Genomic DNA, 16183 nt, shown 5'->3' on the forward strand with positions numbered 1-16183 from the left:
TCCTTCAAGCCGTGCATGACAGCACCGATCTCTGTGATTCCCCCAAAGGATGTAGAACTGCTTTGGGGTTCCTATCCTGAGAAAGAGGGGCAATTCTAGGAGCTTCCGCTTGGTTCTTTGACCATAAGGGCCCTGATTTGTGGGCCATGAAGGTCTCTTCCAAGTATACAAGTGGGACATGGGAAAACTCAGGGTGGGTCTGTGGACCTGTCAGGGCCATTCCAAGCTGAACTCGGACTCAGACTCTGTCCATCACCTGACCAGGCCCACTGTGGTCCACTAGGCAGAACAGAAAAAATCAAAGTGCTCTGCCATCTGTAAAAATGACTGGGGGGCGGGGGACAGGTATCTCAATTTCTAAAAGCTAACCAAGGGGTGCCTGGGTGGCTCAGTGGGTTAAGCCTCTGCCTTTGGCTTGGGTCATGGTGTCAGGGTCCTGGGATGGAGCCCCACATCAGGCTCTCTGCTCAGCAGGGAGCCTGCTTCCTCCTCTCTCTCTGCCTGCCTCTCTGCCTACTTGTGATCTCTCTCTCTGTCAAATAAACAAATAAAATTTTTAAAAATTTAAAAAAATAAATAAAAGCCAACCAAAAACCTTCTGTGTGAGAAGGAGCCTGCACAGGACCCACTGCAAGTTTTCTGGAAAGTTGTTTGAGGCCGTATAACAAAAGTCATAGAGGGTCCTCCTCCTTGACCTCGTTACTCTATCTGCAGAATCGGTCCAATCAGCTACAGCGCAGGCAAAGCTTTAGTGCACAAAGATGTCTGCTTATGGTTGTTTATAACGGCACAAACAAATAAAAAATGCCTGGAAACAACAAAGTACAAAACCATGCGTCCGTGAATAACAGTCTGACTGCTCGGGGATGAGTATCCGCAGCCAGGTAACAGTTCTATTTAGGTGGGAACGATAAGCTCTTATTTTTGGCCTTTGGGCAGAGGTGTTTTTTTGTTTGTTTGTTTGTTTGTTTGTTTAAAGATTGATAATACCTCTTGTTGGCAAGAGTGTGGGAAATGTGACATTCTCGTGCACTTTTGGTGGGAATATAAATTGGCGGAACCTTTCTGAGCGTCCATGTGGCAGTCTCTCTCTGCTTAAAAAACATTCACGTTCTCTGACCCGGGGCTTTTGCGGTTAGGAGTTTCTCCTTCGGGAACATGCCCGCCAATCCACAGGCCCAGGGCACGGTGACCGTGTCTACACTGGCAAACACAGGAAACCACCCAGATAGGGGATGTGTTAAATAATTCATCCTCGGGGCACCTGGGTGGCTCAGTGGGTTAAAGCCTCTGCCTTCCGCTCAGGTCATGATCCCAGGGTCCCCCTCTCTGCCCGCCTCTCTGCCTACTTGTGATCTCTGTATGTCAAATAAATAAAAAAATATTTAAAAAATAATAATAATTCATCCTCAGCTGCACGATGAAATCCATATTTCTCCTCTGGAGTTTTGGATCATCACCTCAAGCAATCCCTGCCCAGAGACAACCCCTCTTTCCCCAAGCCCCCCAAAGTGCACCTCCCACGTCCTCCCCAGGGCGGGAGCTGGCCTTGCCACCCACCCAGCTGCTCAGGCCACACACCGCAGTCACCCCTGATTCCTATCTCCCTCTTGAGCACCTCTGACACAGCCACCGCCAGAGTATCAGCCCCTGTCTTCTGTCTCCTGGACCTTCCGACAGACTTCTAAACGGAGAATCCTGTTTCTGCTTTTGCCTCACTACGGTGATTTCTCAAGAGAGCAGCCAGAGTAATCACTTTTAAATGAATTAAAAATTAATCAAGGTCATACTTCCATACCGTGGAACATTATTCAGCCCTAGAAAAGGTGGTAACTGATCCACGCTTCCACATGGACATGTGATGCCAAGTGAAAGCAGCCACACGTAGACAGCCACATAGCAGGTGATGCCATTTATAAGAAATACCTAGAATAAGTAAATCCATGGAGATGGAGAGACTGGTGGTGGCAGATAGGAGTCTGGTGGTTGCCAGGGGCCGGGGTATAGGGGAATGGGAGCTGACTACTGCACGGGTATGGGGATTTCTCTGGGGCTCACGAAAATGTTTTTAGCATGAGGTAGAGGTGACCATGAATAGGCTGCCTGACCCTGAGATATACACTTTAAAATGATTCGTTTTATGTTATATGAACTTGACCTCAATTAAAAAAGAGAGAAAGCCAATTAGCTCATGGCACATTCCCTGCCTAAACCCTCCCACTGGCTTCACACACAGTGAAAACAACATCCCAGGGGCGCCTGGGTGGCTCAGTGGGTTAAAGCCTCTGCCTTCAGCTCAGGTCATGATCTCAGGGTCCTGGGAACGAGCCCCGCATCGGGCTCTCTGCTCAGCAGAGCGCCTGCTTCCTCCTCTCTCTCTGCCTGCCTCTTTGCCTACTTGTGATCTCTGTCAAATAAATAAATAAAGTCGTAACAAAAAAGAAAATAAAAGAAAAGAATATCCCAGCTCTTTACCCCGCAAGGTCCCCTGTGAAACAGGCTCCACTCTAGGACCTCGTACTCTCCCTCACCTACCCCTCGCCCCAAAGCTCTGTGATGGAGGTAATATCATCTCCACTTCAAGAGGGGACCCCCAGTCCAGAGAGGGGACCTGGTCTGTGGGGACCACATGGTAATGCAGGCAGCTGAAGCCAGCCCTGCCTGATCCCGAATGAGCTAGTGACTATCAGACCATGGCACAGGCCGCTTAGACTCTCCCTCGGGATCCGGCACTGATGGCCCCGGCTGCCGAGCGTGCTGGTGGCTCAGGGCCCTCAGCTCTCAGCTCGGTGGGCAGAAGAGCCTCCCTAAGGACGCCCCCCACCAATCACAGGTTGGGGGGCGTATAAAGTCCTGCCCCCCCCCCCAACCTCAGCCCCAGAGATGCCTGGGGGATAGCTGAGGCTCAATCAGAGCTACATAGCAACACTGCTCCTTCCTCTGCCCGGCCCACTTCTTCCTGCCCTCCCAGGGCTGGTTTCCAAGGAGGCCTCCTGCCTGCTAATCTGCACTCAGAGTCTGCTTCCCCAGAACACCCCAAGACAGCTGCTTTGTCCTTGAGGGCAGGGCCGGAGGGCACAGATTTTTATCCTGGGGGCGGGGAGGTGAGGGGTGGAGGGGAGGCACTCTGGCGACAGCCCATGAATGACAGGTCAGACTTGCAATGTAGAGGATCCTACTGGAGGACCCAGCATAATGGAGAAAGTCGTGAGGCCAAGAGGCCAGTGAGGAGGCTGGGAGAGGGGCGGGAGCCTGAAGTCACACAGACAGGACAGAGAGCAGGCCAATTCCTGCAGCGGCCACTGGGTGGACTAAATGGATGATGATTAGAGACTGGCCTGGGAACTGGTGGGGTGACTGGGGAGACTCTGGCGCCCTGGGCTGGCTTCCATCTGGAGTCACTCGTCAGCTCTGGACCAGCCTGATGGGGCCGGCCCTGGCTCTGCTGGTCGCTAGCAGTGTGGCCTGGACATGATGCCTTGGTGTCTCACTCACCATTAGAGAAAACTGGGCTAAAACCAGGCCCTCTTTGTGGGGCGGCGTTCACATGGTTCAAAACGCTTGGGCACGGCCCTGGCATGGGGTGAACGCATCCTCCTGTCTACCCCAGGCTCCCTGAGTCCCTGCTGGGGGTCTGGGAAAGGCCCTGGGTCAGACCCCCTGGCTGCAGACCCATGGTGAGGGGGGCAAGTCCCTCTGCCTCTGAGCCCCAGGGCAGCAGTGGGAGGTCCTTTAAGTAACACTTGAAAAGCCTCTGGCATGGGGGGTGGTGATGACAAAGGCAGCTGCTGCTGCAGCCACCCAGGAGGTCACAGCCAGGACCTGCAGAAAGCTCCGTGTCCATGGCCATCCCTCGGCAGGCAGCAGCTGAGCCTCTGCAGGGCCAAGCCCCACCCATCCTTCGCGCTCCCAGATCACTCCTCCTCCAGTGTTCTCTCCCTAAATGTCATCGCCATCAGCCAGCTGCCCGAGCAACGGAGAGGCTCTGTCCTTTCTCTAGAGTTCCCCACCCCAGGCCGTCACCAAGACCTGGCACTCTCAGCCTCCCCCGTCTCCATCCTTGTCATCCCCCTACCTCCCTGCAGGTCACCCCCACCCCCACCCCCACCCCGAGTGATTGTTTCCTCACAAGCCAGCTTGAGACCTTTGGCGGCTAGCCATGAGCCCCCTGCTGACAGCCAGGCTCATTTAGAGCAAGGCCAGGCCTGGCTATTGTATCTCCCAGGGAGTAGCACAGCGCCTAGTATACAGTAGGCCCTCAGTGAATGCTAGCATGCTAGCCGGCTGGAGAACACACAGAACCACGAATGTATGCGGGTGCTGGCCGAGCCAGTCAAAATAACATTAATAAGAACGTGAGTGGAGTACATGCTTGCAGCTCCCACAACCCGCCAGGCACCTGTTCTAAGCCCTGGGAAGAACTCGTTTCACGCTCAAGACCGTGGTGTGTACTAGTTACCATTATCTCTCCAATTTTACTGTTGAAGAAACATCGAAGAGAGGTTAAGGAACACGCCGAAGGTCACACAGCTAGTAGGCAGCAGAGCCAAGATACCAACAGGGCTCAGGATCACAAGGACAAGCCCGCGCATCCGGAAAGCTCAGGGCCTCTGTGCTGTTCTAGCCCCAGACACCACCCTCAGACACCACTTGGAATCTTCCAAATCTCCCGCCCCTACTGCAGGGCAGGCCTGAGGCGCTTCCCCAAGGTCATGCAGCTGCAAAGAGGACTATTACCTACTTATTTGTTGATGAAGAAACTACAGGGACTCGGGCTGGGGGCTACTCTCCTGCCGCCTGCCTATTTCTGGGGACCCTGAAGAACGCTCTGAGCCCACATGGCTGAGGACCAGGATGTAGAAATGGAAGTCGGGGGGTGGGGGTGCTGGGCCGCCAGCTCTGCATGCTGTCTGCCTTCTTGGATTCTGGCTGCGGGCCCTTCGAGAACCCACCCGGGACAAAAGCTTCCAAACAGGCCAGCAGCGGCAAGGCAGTGCCTCGGGCCTGCTCGGGGGGGTGGGGTGGGAGAGGGCCTAGCCACCAGGACCCCAGGGACACCCTCCCAGCCCTGCCCCCACCACAGCTATTCTGCTTTGTCCCGGCTTCTGAGGGTGCCTTCAACTGGGGGGGGGGGGGGTGGTTCTGCAGTCAAAATAGCTCTTGAAAATCAGTGCCCTAAGGAATAAATGCCCTTGTCACGTAAAGTGGCCTTCTCAAGTCTACCCCAGTGACATTTAAGGACTTGGATGCACTGAATTCTGGGTTGGAAGAGACATGAGGGTGAAGATCCCTCTTGCCCTCAGCCAAGTCCAATGTCCAGGCTTCCCTGACTGTTCATGGCCATCCGTCCCTACTCTGCACACCTTCCCTGGCTGGCTGGGGCCGGCATGTCTCCCCGGCACAGCCCTGGCTCCAGGCCCTCACCCACATGGTTTCTCCTGCCTGGAATAAAAAGAGGGATTACACATTGAGATCTCCTGCCTCTGACAAGCAGCATGGGTGGTGCTGTCCTCATTCCCTGAAACCCTCAGGACAGACCTGAGAGGCATCATTATCCCCATCCCAGGGAGGGAAAAAGACAAGTGAAGGAAAGAGAAACAACTCACCTGAGCATTCAAACCCAGACTGGTCTGATTCCAAAATACGTTTTCCACACCACCCTCACCTCCCACCTCCCACACCCCTGCCTCTCTCCCTCCTCCCCTTCATCCAAATCCCACCCACACTCAGGGCCCTTCCAGGGCACCCCACTCTGTCTCACCCTGACTCCCCTTCTATAAATGCCATTTCCTCTGCTCTGAACACATTCCCCTGCTCCCATACCCCATTCACTTTGCTGACTCCTTCATACCCTTTGGGAATCTGTTTGGGGTGTCCTCTCCTGGGAAGTCCTCCCTGGACCAGCTGGGTCAGGAGCCGCCTCTGGGTCCCCCCTCGCAGTCTCCCCCATCACAGCCCTGAGGGTTATCTCGTGGTCATTTGCTCTCCGGCTTCCTAAAGACACCCTAACCTTTCGAGAGCACGGTCCGGATCCCCTGTGCTCACCACTCTATCCTAGGCCCAGCATGGTGCAAGGCACACAGACAGTGCTCAATAAACACTTTCTGAGTGAGTGGACTTGTGAGTACAACAGGCAGCCTCGATGCATCTGCAACAGGCCAGGTCCAAGTGGCGGGCACCAGCCATAGGGCGCCGTCCCTATCTTCCCCATCCAGGCCTCCCTCCGGCAAGAAGCCTCTTTCCACCTCTACAGTCTCTGTCTGATTCTAACTCCGTGTCTTTTTCGTTCACCCAGACAATGCCTGAGCACCAGTGGAGCCAAGGGATGCTAGGGGAGCATGTGGCAAAGCAGGACCCAGGAGATGAGGCCTCTCCACCCTCTGCCTGGCCATGCTGGCCCCGTGGCATTCACCAGGCAGAGGAACACAGAGTACCTGCTGTCCTAGGCCCGGCTGGTGGATTCGCCACTGGCTGCTTGCCGGCCGGCCTCCCCACACCCACCCAGGCCACAGCCCCTTGCCCAGACCTGGCCCAGCCGTACCCGGTTGATGAGCTCGCCAACCATGCCTGTCCAGGAGCCGTTGGGCTCAGGCGCCCCGTACAGCCCATCCTCCACCAGCCGCAGGCGGTAACGGAAGCGCAGGAGCTCAGCTAGCTCACGCAGCATGTCCACACAGAAGCCCTCGAAACGCTCATTCCCAGACAGGGCCTGGAAGTTCGGCCGGCGCATGACGTATGGGTTCTCCTGAGAAGCAGCAGAGAAGAGAGGTCAGAGACTGAGCAGCTAGGGACTGCTTAAAGAGCCTGGAGCCCTGGCCGGGGCCGCCATATCAGGAATCTGCCTCCGAGAGGGACAGAGTCAGGGCACCTGTTCCTGGCCTGAAGATGCTCAAAGCGGGGTTAGGCCTGGAAGCTGCCGGCTGTTGTCTCGGGACGCCGCCCCCTCCCTGCAGATCACAGGGAGCGGTGTTCAGCTCTGCCGGCCAACTTGATGCTCAAATGCTTACCAGGGAGGCGAGTAACCTAAGAGTGAATCACACTGGAAGGAGATTATGCCAAACTGGAAGAGGGGCTTTCAAATTTCTGACCATGATCATAGTAAGAGATACATTTTACTTTGCAACGCAAGTCCTACGCACGCATATGTGTATTTAAATAGACTTTGTTCCTCAAAAGAGCCCTTACCCTTAGGGACCAAAAGGCAGCAGACCCTGATTATTTTCCCTTCTGCTCCACTTCACTTTTCTTTTTTTTTCTTTTTTAAGATATCAATATACCCAACACGGGGCTTGAACTCACAACCCCGGGATCAAGAGTCACATATTCTACTGACCGAGCCAGCCAGGTGCCCCTCTTGTCCACACGATCAGTACCGACCCCCTGAACTAACTTGATGAACTAGCAAGGGATCACAGGGTCTGCCCCACCAGGATCAAGAGCCAGCCGACATCACTGTGAGGGAAGCAGGCCCGAGATGCCAGATGGCCTGACGTCAAGAATTCTGGAATCCTCGGCTGTTTTGCAAAATGTCCTGATTATAAAGGTTAACAGCAATTCACATTCTAATACCGATTCTGGCAATGCTTTGCAAGCTAACCAAACACCTCAGACTTTGCACAGGTTTGCTACCCTGAAGCTTATTTCTGAGGGGTTCCAGTAAACTTTACTGACCACCCCCCCATGCACCAAATGAGCATAAAAGTAGAGAAAATGTGCCAAAGGCTAGTAAGATGAGGCATTAAGAAGATGATGTCGACCAAAGGGAATCTTAATCTTTTTTTTTTTTTTTTAAAGATTTTATTTATTTATTTGACAGAGAGAAATCACAAGTAGACAGAGAGGCAGGCAGAGAGAGAGAGAGGGAAGCAGGCTCCCCGCTGAGCAGAGAGCCCGATGTGGGACTCGATCCCAGGACCCTGAGATCATGACCTGAGCCGAAGGCAGCGGCTTAACCCACTGAGCCACCCAGGCGCCCAGGGAATCTTAATCTTGACACAGTTATGTCTGAAAGGGTATGTGTATAGTGTCTCTCTGGACAGAGGAACAAAGGAAGTTAGGGCTTTGGACACAGCGGGGAGGGCTCTGGCAAGAATATCCAGGATGGTGGCCGCATACCGAGTACCAGCTAAGTGCCAGTCCCCCACCCCCAGCCTCGAACAGATCCCTTTAACTCCTGGCAGTGACCTTACACCAGAGGCATTATCAGACTCAATTTACACATGTGGAAAACTGAGGCTCACGGAGGTCAAGCGAGGGGATTTGTTCCCCAGCTACCGGCACAATGAGGCCGAATCTCAGTATAGACTCTGGGTTCTCGGACCACTCCAAGCCCCACAGCTGAGGGGTAGTGGGATGGAGGGAAGTCAGCGCTGCTCTCTTTCCACCACGCCGCCTTTCCAAGACCCAAACTGTGGAACGGGGAATAGGAATGTGAGATGCTGCTAATAATAGCATCAGTAGCTAGAATTTCTTGTAGGCTTGCTGTGTGACAGCTACTCCGTCAGCGTGGGAGGTCGGTATTAATACCCCCGTTTCAGAGATGAGGACACCAAGGTCCCGAGAAGTGGAGCTGTAAGTGGCTGAAATGGACAAGCCAGGCTGACTCCAAAACTCAGCTCTGAGGCCTCTGAGGCCCTGTGCTAGACGGAAGCCAAGTGGACAGAATCCGAGGGGGACGTGGGAGAAGCCAGGTAGACCCGGGACGTGGTCCCAGTGTCAAAGCTAGAGAATCAGAAATCAAGACTTCTCTAGGCAGGCACCAGCACTGGAGCTGGAAGGCTTCCTCCGTCCCCCAAGCTCTCTGGACATATGGAGCAGGGAACTGAAGCTCAGGGAGGCCCAGCGTCTCAACTGAGGCCACAGAGCAGAAGCAGGGCAGTGGGGAGGGGAGATGGGACAAAGCTGGGCCTCCAAACCCAGTTGCTTTGCACTGTGAAGTCCTCGGTCCTTCCGCCAAGGCCCAGCTGATCTCCAGACCCAAGGCTGAGACACCTGTGTTGTGGGTTTGGGATCAAGGCCTCAGCATTGGGGTCTGAACTTATAAAGGCAGAAATAGGGACTGGGGCCTATGAACAGAACTTGAGATTAGAGACCACTGATGTGGGACTCAACACAGAGCCCCAGACCACCAGAACCAAGGGTCTGACGGAGCCTCTCACGCAGGGTTTTCTGACTCCTTCAGTTTTCTGCAGAAGCGCCGCAGACAGACAGTGGGCTGGTGCTAAGTCTGATTCTGAGAATCCATCCCACAAATGGCTGTGCATCTGTACACAAAATGTACGCCCAACGGCAGCATGGCAGCACTGCTCCCAGTGGGAACAAAGACTGAAACTGCCTAATTTGGGACAGGTTAAAAAGATTATTGATGTCATCGAAGACTCCTAGGCAACTCCTAAAATAACAAGTTCTATCGGATATATTAAGAGGAAAAGGAAAAAAAACCTAGCTACAGATTGTATGTGCGTTGACGTTTCTGGAAGGATGTGGTCTCCGAGGAAAAAAAGGGGGTGCGTGGAGCGGAAGGAGCCTAGCTTTCCACTCCTCACCCCATGTGCTCTTTGAAATCTGTTTTATGTAGGTTTGTATTAACTTCAGTGCCTCCTCCAATGTGATAAATTCTTTTAATTAAAAATTTTAATATTAATCATGAAAATATTTTTAAAATTTGAAGCAGGATATTTAAGTGTGTATAGAAATGTGGATGGTCAGGAAGAGTCAGAGCAATCCTGAAGAAGAAATTGGAGGACTGAGCCTCTGGGGTATTACTACTCAATTTAAAGCTACGGTATTTGAGACAATGTGGTGTTAGTGCAAGGACAGACAAACCGACAACAGAACAGAGCTTGGCGGGGGTTGGGGGAGCGCCTGGCTGGCTCAGTCGGAAGAGTCTGTGACTCTTGATCTCAGGGTCATAAATTCAAGTCCCACACTGGGCATAGAGATTATTAAAAATAAAATCTCAAACAAAACAAAAACCATGACATAAATGTGTCCTGTCCCCCTACCTCACATGGTACATCAGGAAGATGGTAGATCTCACTGTAAAAGGTAAAACGATTAAATTTTTCAAAAACAAATAGAAGTCTGTCTTTGCGACCTTGGGGTAGGCAAAGGATTCTTAAATTCTAAAAGCATTAATCAAAAAGGAAAAAAATCACAGATAAAATGGACTTTAGTAAAATTAGAAATCTTTTCATTGAAAGACTGAGGGTTCAGAAGCAAGGCACAAGGTATTTGCAGGACAAACATCCAGTGAGAAGTTAAATCCAGAATATATAAATAACTCATAAATCGGTAAAAAGATCCCATGTCCCAATTTTTGTTTAATTAAAAAAAAAAGTCTCAAACAGGGGATTTCCAAAAGAAGAGTATCAAATGGCCAATAATGTAGAAAAGGTGGTTGACGTCCTTGTTAGGGAAATACAAATGAGGACCACAATGTGGTTGGTCTGGGCGTCATCCGGGTACCAAGCTTGGGGGGGCCAGGAGGACCGGACGGCAGGAGCAGAGGGCCTGGCCGGGCACTGAGACGCCGGCCACAGTGGGTTCTGGTTTATCCGGGATGCGAGCTCGGGAAGGTATGCCTTTAGTGCTGGGAGGCCAGGTGGCTTTTCTACCTCATGTGATCCTCCCACAGCCCTTCGAGGTAGGATCAGGAGACCCATATTACAGGTGAAGGTTTAGGCCAGCTGAAGTGGCAGAGGGCAAAGTCAAAAGGAGAGCGACGTCCAACCAGCCACAGGTTCACCCAAGAGGAGGATGAGACATCCCAGCATGGGGAAAACAATCACAGGGACCACGGAGCGTTCTGAGAAACCTTTACAGGCAGGAGCAAGGCTGGAGGTTGAGGGAAGGCCCCACACAGCCTTACCTCCATGGGCCTTCTTGGACCTTAGCTTCCTTGTGGGGCCTCTGTCAATCTTGTGCCCAGCCACCCTTTCGGCTCCAGACCAGTGAGCTCTACCGCAGAGACAGCCTCACCCTTCCTCCATCTCGGGCCTCTCCCTGCATCCTCACTCCCAGCCTCTCTGCCAGCCTCAACACCCACATGAGCTTCCCCTCCCTCCTCCTACAACCCCAGCAAGCTCAGGCCTCACTTCCCGACCTGGAGCACCTCTCCGGAGCTCTTCTCACATCTAGAGAGGACCCTGCCCCTTCCAGCTCAACGCCCTCCAAGGGCTCAGGGAAAGGATAAGTATACCCTCCAGAGACCCCCTCCAACAGCCCCACAGCCGCCGGGCCACCCCCGTCACAGCACTTACCACTCTCTGTGCTTGCTAGGTGCCAGGCACTGTTCTAGGCCCCAGGGATAGAGCGGGGGGAAAAAGGCAGAGTCTGACCGGCTCTTGTCCCAGGCACCCAGTTAGTCTTACGCCAGAATCCCCCCATGTCCAACGCAGGCCCAGCCCAGTTTTCTGATGTCAGAAAACATCAGCGAACGAATGGGTATGTCCAGCTGTGCAGACAAAGCCACTGCTTCCACATCTGGTCTGACAAACATCTCCTAAGCCCCTGTTCTCAAAGCTCATGCTTCTCGGCATGTCCAGTCCTTCCTTCTCCATGCACCCAACTCCTACACAGCTTCTAAAAACCTGTCTAATGCTACCTCCTTTGCGAAGGCCTCTTCGAACTCTTCTAAAGCTGAGTCAGTCCCTCCTTTCTAGGTGGGGAGGGGTTCCCTCATTACCTGTGTTGGAATGGTTGTGTCCAGGTCGATCTCCTGCATCAGAATGGCATCCCCTCTCCCAGTGCCACTCAAGAATAAGGAAACCACAGAGTGTCTGACTATTCACGTACATCCAGCATTTATGTTAGGCCTGGTGCACAGCGGCTTCAGTAAATTTAGTGGAATGAATGAGTCCATCCATCCATCCATCCATCCATCCAAAGAGCAATGAATCTCAGGAAGAGAACCACACTGGCTTATGGGCTTTAGGGCAAAGGGGAGACAGGTATGAGGAGGGGATGAAGCCTCCAGGATCATGGCTCAACTCCCCTGACATCCTGTCCCTGACCTCTGTCCCTGCTTCCCACCAAGGACCTCAGCTCTCTTGGCCCCTGGAAGCTTCTGGGTCTGGCCATACTGCCACAGGCGCAGAGGCGTGACTTCTCCCAGCCAGCCCAGCCCGGCCCGCTGGGGAGGCTGTTATGAGGCGTCTGGCTTCCCGTCTGCAGGCCATCTGGGCCTCCCCAGCAGGCTCACTGGCCCTTCTCCAGAGGGACACGAGGTCCTCATTAGACTGGGAGTTCCCTGGGGACGGAGAGAACAGCTCCGCGCCACATGGCTTGAGGGGGCCGCTGGGATCCTGTGGCACCTGTGGCAACCCTCTTGAACTCAGCCCTGGCAGCTGGGAGCAGCTTACACACTCGCTGAGGGCCTTGCACAGACAGCGGAGGCCAGCATGCCAGGCACTTGGCTGCTCTACAGGGCACGGCTGCCTGGCACCCCAGCCTCCAGGCCCAGCAGCTCTGGGCTGCCTCCTGCTCACTGGGGCCTGTGTGTCACCCCTTGTCCTGACCTCCTGGTGGCCTGCTGTGTCTGGTGTGAGGTAGCAGTGTGCAGGGGGAGAGGCCACAGTCTCTGAGCACATCCCCTGATTCCAACCAGGATTCGCCTTGTGACCTGTTTCCTCACCTTCAAAATGAGGAAAGTAAGACAAGACTCTTGGAATGGCTGACAGGTCTGTAAAGCAGCGCCTGGCACAGGGGATGGTGCAGGGTGGGGCGCTCCATGCACACTCGCTGACCTACAAAGGCCCCTTGGTCTCTGGTCTGCTGACCACAGGAACAGCATGCACAGGGGTTCCTGGACCATGTCCCTAGTTGGTGCTCAAGTTCAAGTACAAAGGACTGCAGGTGCAGAGCACCACGGCTTCAGCTCAGGCTCTGGAGCCTCAGGGACATGACCCCTGCCCTGGTTCTGCCATGTCCTCGCTGTGGGACCGCTGGCAAGACACCTTGCCTCTTAGAGCCCTGCTTTCCACAACTTTAAGACGGACATGAAGTTGTTACATGTCAACTCCCTCACGCGGCCAGTGTGGCAAAATGACCATGCCAGCAATGGTGATTTTCGGGGGCCTACTCTGAGCCGGACACGGGGGGTGGCACCCAGCCGCACATTGTGTGGCCCCATGGACTCCCCATGACACCCACCATGTGACAGCCAGCTGCCAAAGCCTGTGCCCTCCCCTCTTGCAGGGGCCACAAAGCTGGGGACACCCTGGCCACAGTCAGGAGTTGCTGGGTGCATGGGTCACACTCCCTGCTGGTCCGCGTGCCGCCTGAGCCAAGGCATCCCCCTCACTGGGACTGGGTTGGGGCGTCACTCAGGAAAGGGCCGTCCCTGCCGAGGGCCACTCACCAGAATGGTTGTGACCACCAGCGTCTTGTTGGCCAGCGTCTGCGACAGGTTGATGTCCAGGGTGGTGGCGTTCATGGCCAGGGTCCGGTTAGAGTACCATACCCCAATCTGGGGCAGAGAAGCTGCCGTGAGCATGAGGCCGGCCTGAAGATGCCTCAGCCCCCTGGGCTGCCCCCACCCCACTGGGACTCCGGAGGTCCCCCTGGCCTGCTCACCTCGCGGTGGCCCTGCCGGGACTTCTCAAGGATGCGCAGGGTATAGTTGGTCCTCTGCCCTTTGCTGTTGAACTCGACCCGCCCAGTCAGCCCGTCATACTCTACCTAGCAGGGCGGGAGGCGGGCAGAGGGGGGTGGCAGGGGCCCGGAAGTACAAGCGGGAGAGGCCCAGAGGGGAGGAGATGGAGAAGGAAGAGACAGACAAGAGAGGGAGATGGACCAGGGAAGACCACAGTTAAAAGAGAAAGACGACTCCCAGCAAAAGAAAGAAGGTGGGACAAAGAAGCCGGGAGAGGGCGGCGCAGACGGGCAGAGGAAGGCCAGGAGGAGAGACCACAGAAAGGAGGAGGAAGAGGCCCAGAGAAAGCAGGCGGTGGGTGGGGTTGGTAGCAGGGGAGAGGGCAGAGGGGCCACAGGGTGGACACAGTGAGCGTCCCAGCCTGAGGCGGGCGGCCCTGCTCCCTCGGCCCTCCCCGCTCCCGGCTCACCATGCGCAGGTAGTTCATGAGGCTGGTCCCGTGGGGCCAAATGTTAGCCGACGTACAGGCCAGCGGCTTCACGCCTATCTCCTGGCTGCGGTTCAGCTCCCGGACGGCGCTCACCACCACATGCACGGCGTCAAACATCAGGGCTGCCGACAGCTGGAGGGAGGGCGGAGGGGGGGGCAGGATGGCAGAGAGGCAGCTCAGCCGGGCACCCCACAGCCTCAGACAAGGCCCGTCCCTCCAGGAATGTGGAACCAGGCAGGCAGGCAGTGAGGACGGGTCTCGGGGCGGTGGCGGGGGTGCCTTTCCCAGGGAATCAGATGGCTATGGGGAAAAAGTGCATGCTGCCCGCGTGTCTGGGGGAGTCATGCAGCCTCTCTCCCCGAGTCATGCAGCCACGCGTCTGTTTGGGGGAAGGGGAAGTCAAAGAGGGTTGGCCTAGATGGCCAGCCGGGTCACCTCCACAGGGAGATGTCCGCGGGCCTGAGGGCACGTCCTGCCATTTGTGTCCACATGGCTGATGCGGACACGGGAAGAGGGCCACAGCCTGATGCTCACACACGCAGGTAGGACACACACGCCTGTCTGTCCACACACAGCATGGCTGTGGCATCTAGGAGGCAGGCATGGGAGGGAGTCTGGGCCTGTGCAGCGGAAAGCTCTGAGCTGGGGGCCTGACTCTCCTATGTCCACCTCAGTCTCCTTCCCTGTAGAATGGGGATGATTGTCCTCTGCCTCCACCACGTTCTAGCATGGGGATCAAACAGGATAACGTGCACACGGGCTCAATACCGCCCGGCACCCAGTGAGTGATACCCACCAGACACCGCGCTGTGGCTGACGACCCGTGGTGTGTGCGTGTGTGTGTGCAAGAGAGTGCGTCTCTGCCGGGTCGGTGGGAGGGTCTGAACGGCTGTGTTGTGGAGACAGGTGTACACAAATGCACCTCTGCCCAGGTAGGTCCCTGATGTCCGATGGCCTGGCTCCGTGTGTGTATGTATATGTGTGTGTATGCAGGAACAGCGTCTCGGGGCCTTGGCGGGTAACTACGTGTCTGGGAACAAACACACATAGGTATGCGTCTTTGGTATGCTTGTATTTATTCAACATGTGTTATTGGATGCCTACCCTAAACCAGACTGATTTTGGTGCTGGGAATACAATGGTGAACAAAGAAGAAACCCCTGTCATCCTGGGACAATCTATTTACTTGCATCTATGCCTAAGCAAAATATAGAACAACCCCTGTGGTGATTAGATATGCAAGGACAGGAGCTAGGGAGAAAAATTCAGTAGGGAAGGGAGCTAAAACACTGGGCAGTTTTTTTTTTTTTTTTTCAGATTGGGGACCAAGGAAGGTCTTATAACTGAGGGAACGTTGGAGTGCTGACTTGGCAATGAGGGAAAGTCGCTAGTTCTCTGGGGAAGTACAAAGTAGCAGGAGGACCGAGTGCAAAGGCCCTGGGGTGGGTATGTGCTGGGGCCACACAGGCACCTGGAAGAGGCCAGTGTGGCTGGGAAGCATGAGAGATGGCATGGGAGGGCTCATAGCATGTACTCAGAAAGCGAGTGGGGGTGCCAGAGGGTTCTGAGCACCATCTGCTCGAGGTCTGAAGGGACCCACATAGATGTTTGTGTGCCTGGGGGGGAAGGCGAGTGCTCACCGCAGGACCCGGGTAGGTGCTGGCTTCACAGTTCTCCCTCCAGGACATGTTGAGGCTGCGCACAAACTCCGGGTAGAAGGGATGTGAGGTGTTGAACATGGAGAAGCCCAGGATGTTGGAGGTGTCCTCCACAATCCCGTCCAGGTGCAGGATGGGGAAGTCCTGGGACCCAGAGGAAGGCGTGAGGACTGGGGCCGGGCCTTGGGCAGGCCAGACACCACGGGAGGGGCGGGGGACCAGAGGAGCTCAATGGGGTACGCACCATGGTGGTGAGGATGTACTTGTAAAACGCTGAGGTCATTCCCAGCTCTGAGGCCTGGAGAACACAGGGCGGTGCGGACGCAGTGGGAGAAATGAAGAGCCATGGGCCGAGCAGAGGAGACGCCGAGAGAGGGAGAGAGATATAGAGACAGGCATAGCGAAGACACCCGTGGGAGACGCAGTAAGAGACACCCCGAG

At 54.9% G+C, this 16183-nt stretch overlaps 1 protein-coding gene across 3 annotated transcripts in view; it reads right to left on the minus strand.

The window, feature by feature from the left end:
* GRIK5 (glutamate ionotropic receptor kainate type subunit 5) overlaps positions 1-16183 on the minus strand; it is a 52734-nt gene that overhangs the window by 26385 nt on the left and 10166 nt on the right. For 2 of the 3 annotated variants that reach the window (XM_059382552.1, XM_059382553.1), the window contains exons 7-12: positions 15987-16040; positions 15725-15886; positions 14064-14216; positions 13576-13680; positions 13361-13468; positions 6542-6745 (exon numbers count right to left, since the gene is read on the minus strand). In XM_059382552.1, the coding sequence (XP_059238535.1) occupies positions 6542-6745; positions 13361-13468; positions 13576-13680; positions 14064-14216; positions 15725-15886; positions 15987-16040 (786 nt within the window). The remainder of the gene's footprint in view (positions 1-6541; positions 6746-13360; positions 13469-13575; positions 13681-14063; positions 14217-15724; positions 15887-15986; positions 16041-16183) is intronic. The other variant, XM_059382554.1, reaches the window with a different exon arrangement.

The sequence above is a fragment of the Mustela nigripes genome, chromosome 17, assembly GCF_022355385.1.
Source record: "Mustela nigripes isolate SB6536 chromosome 17, MUSNIG.SB6536, whole genome shotgun sequence".
Lineage (NCBI taxonomy): Eukaryota > Metazoa > Chordata > Mammalia > Carnivora > Mustelidae > Mustela > Mustela nigripes.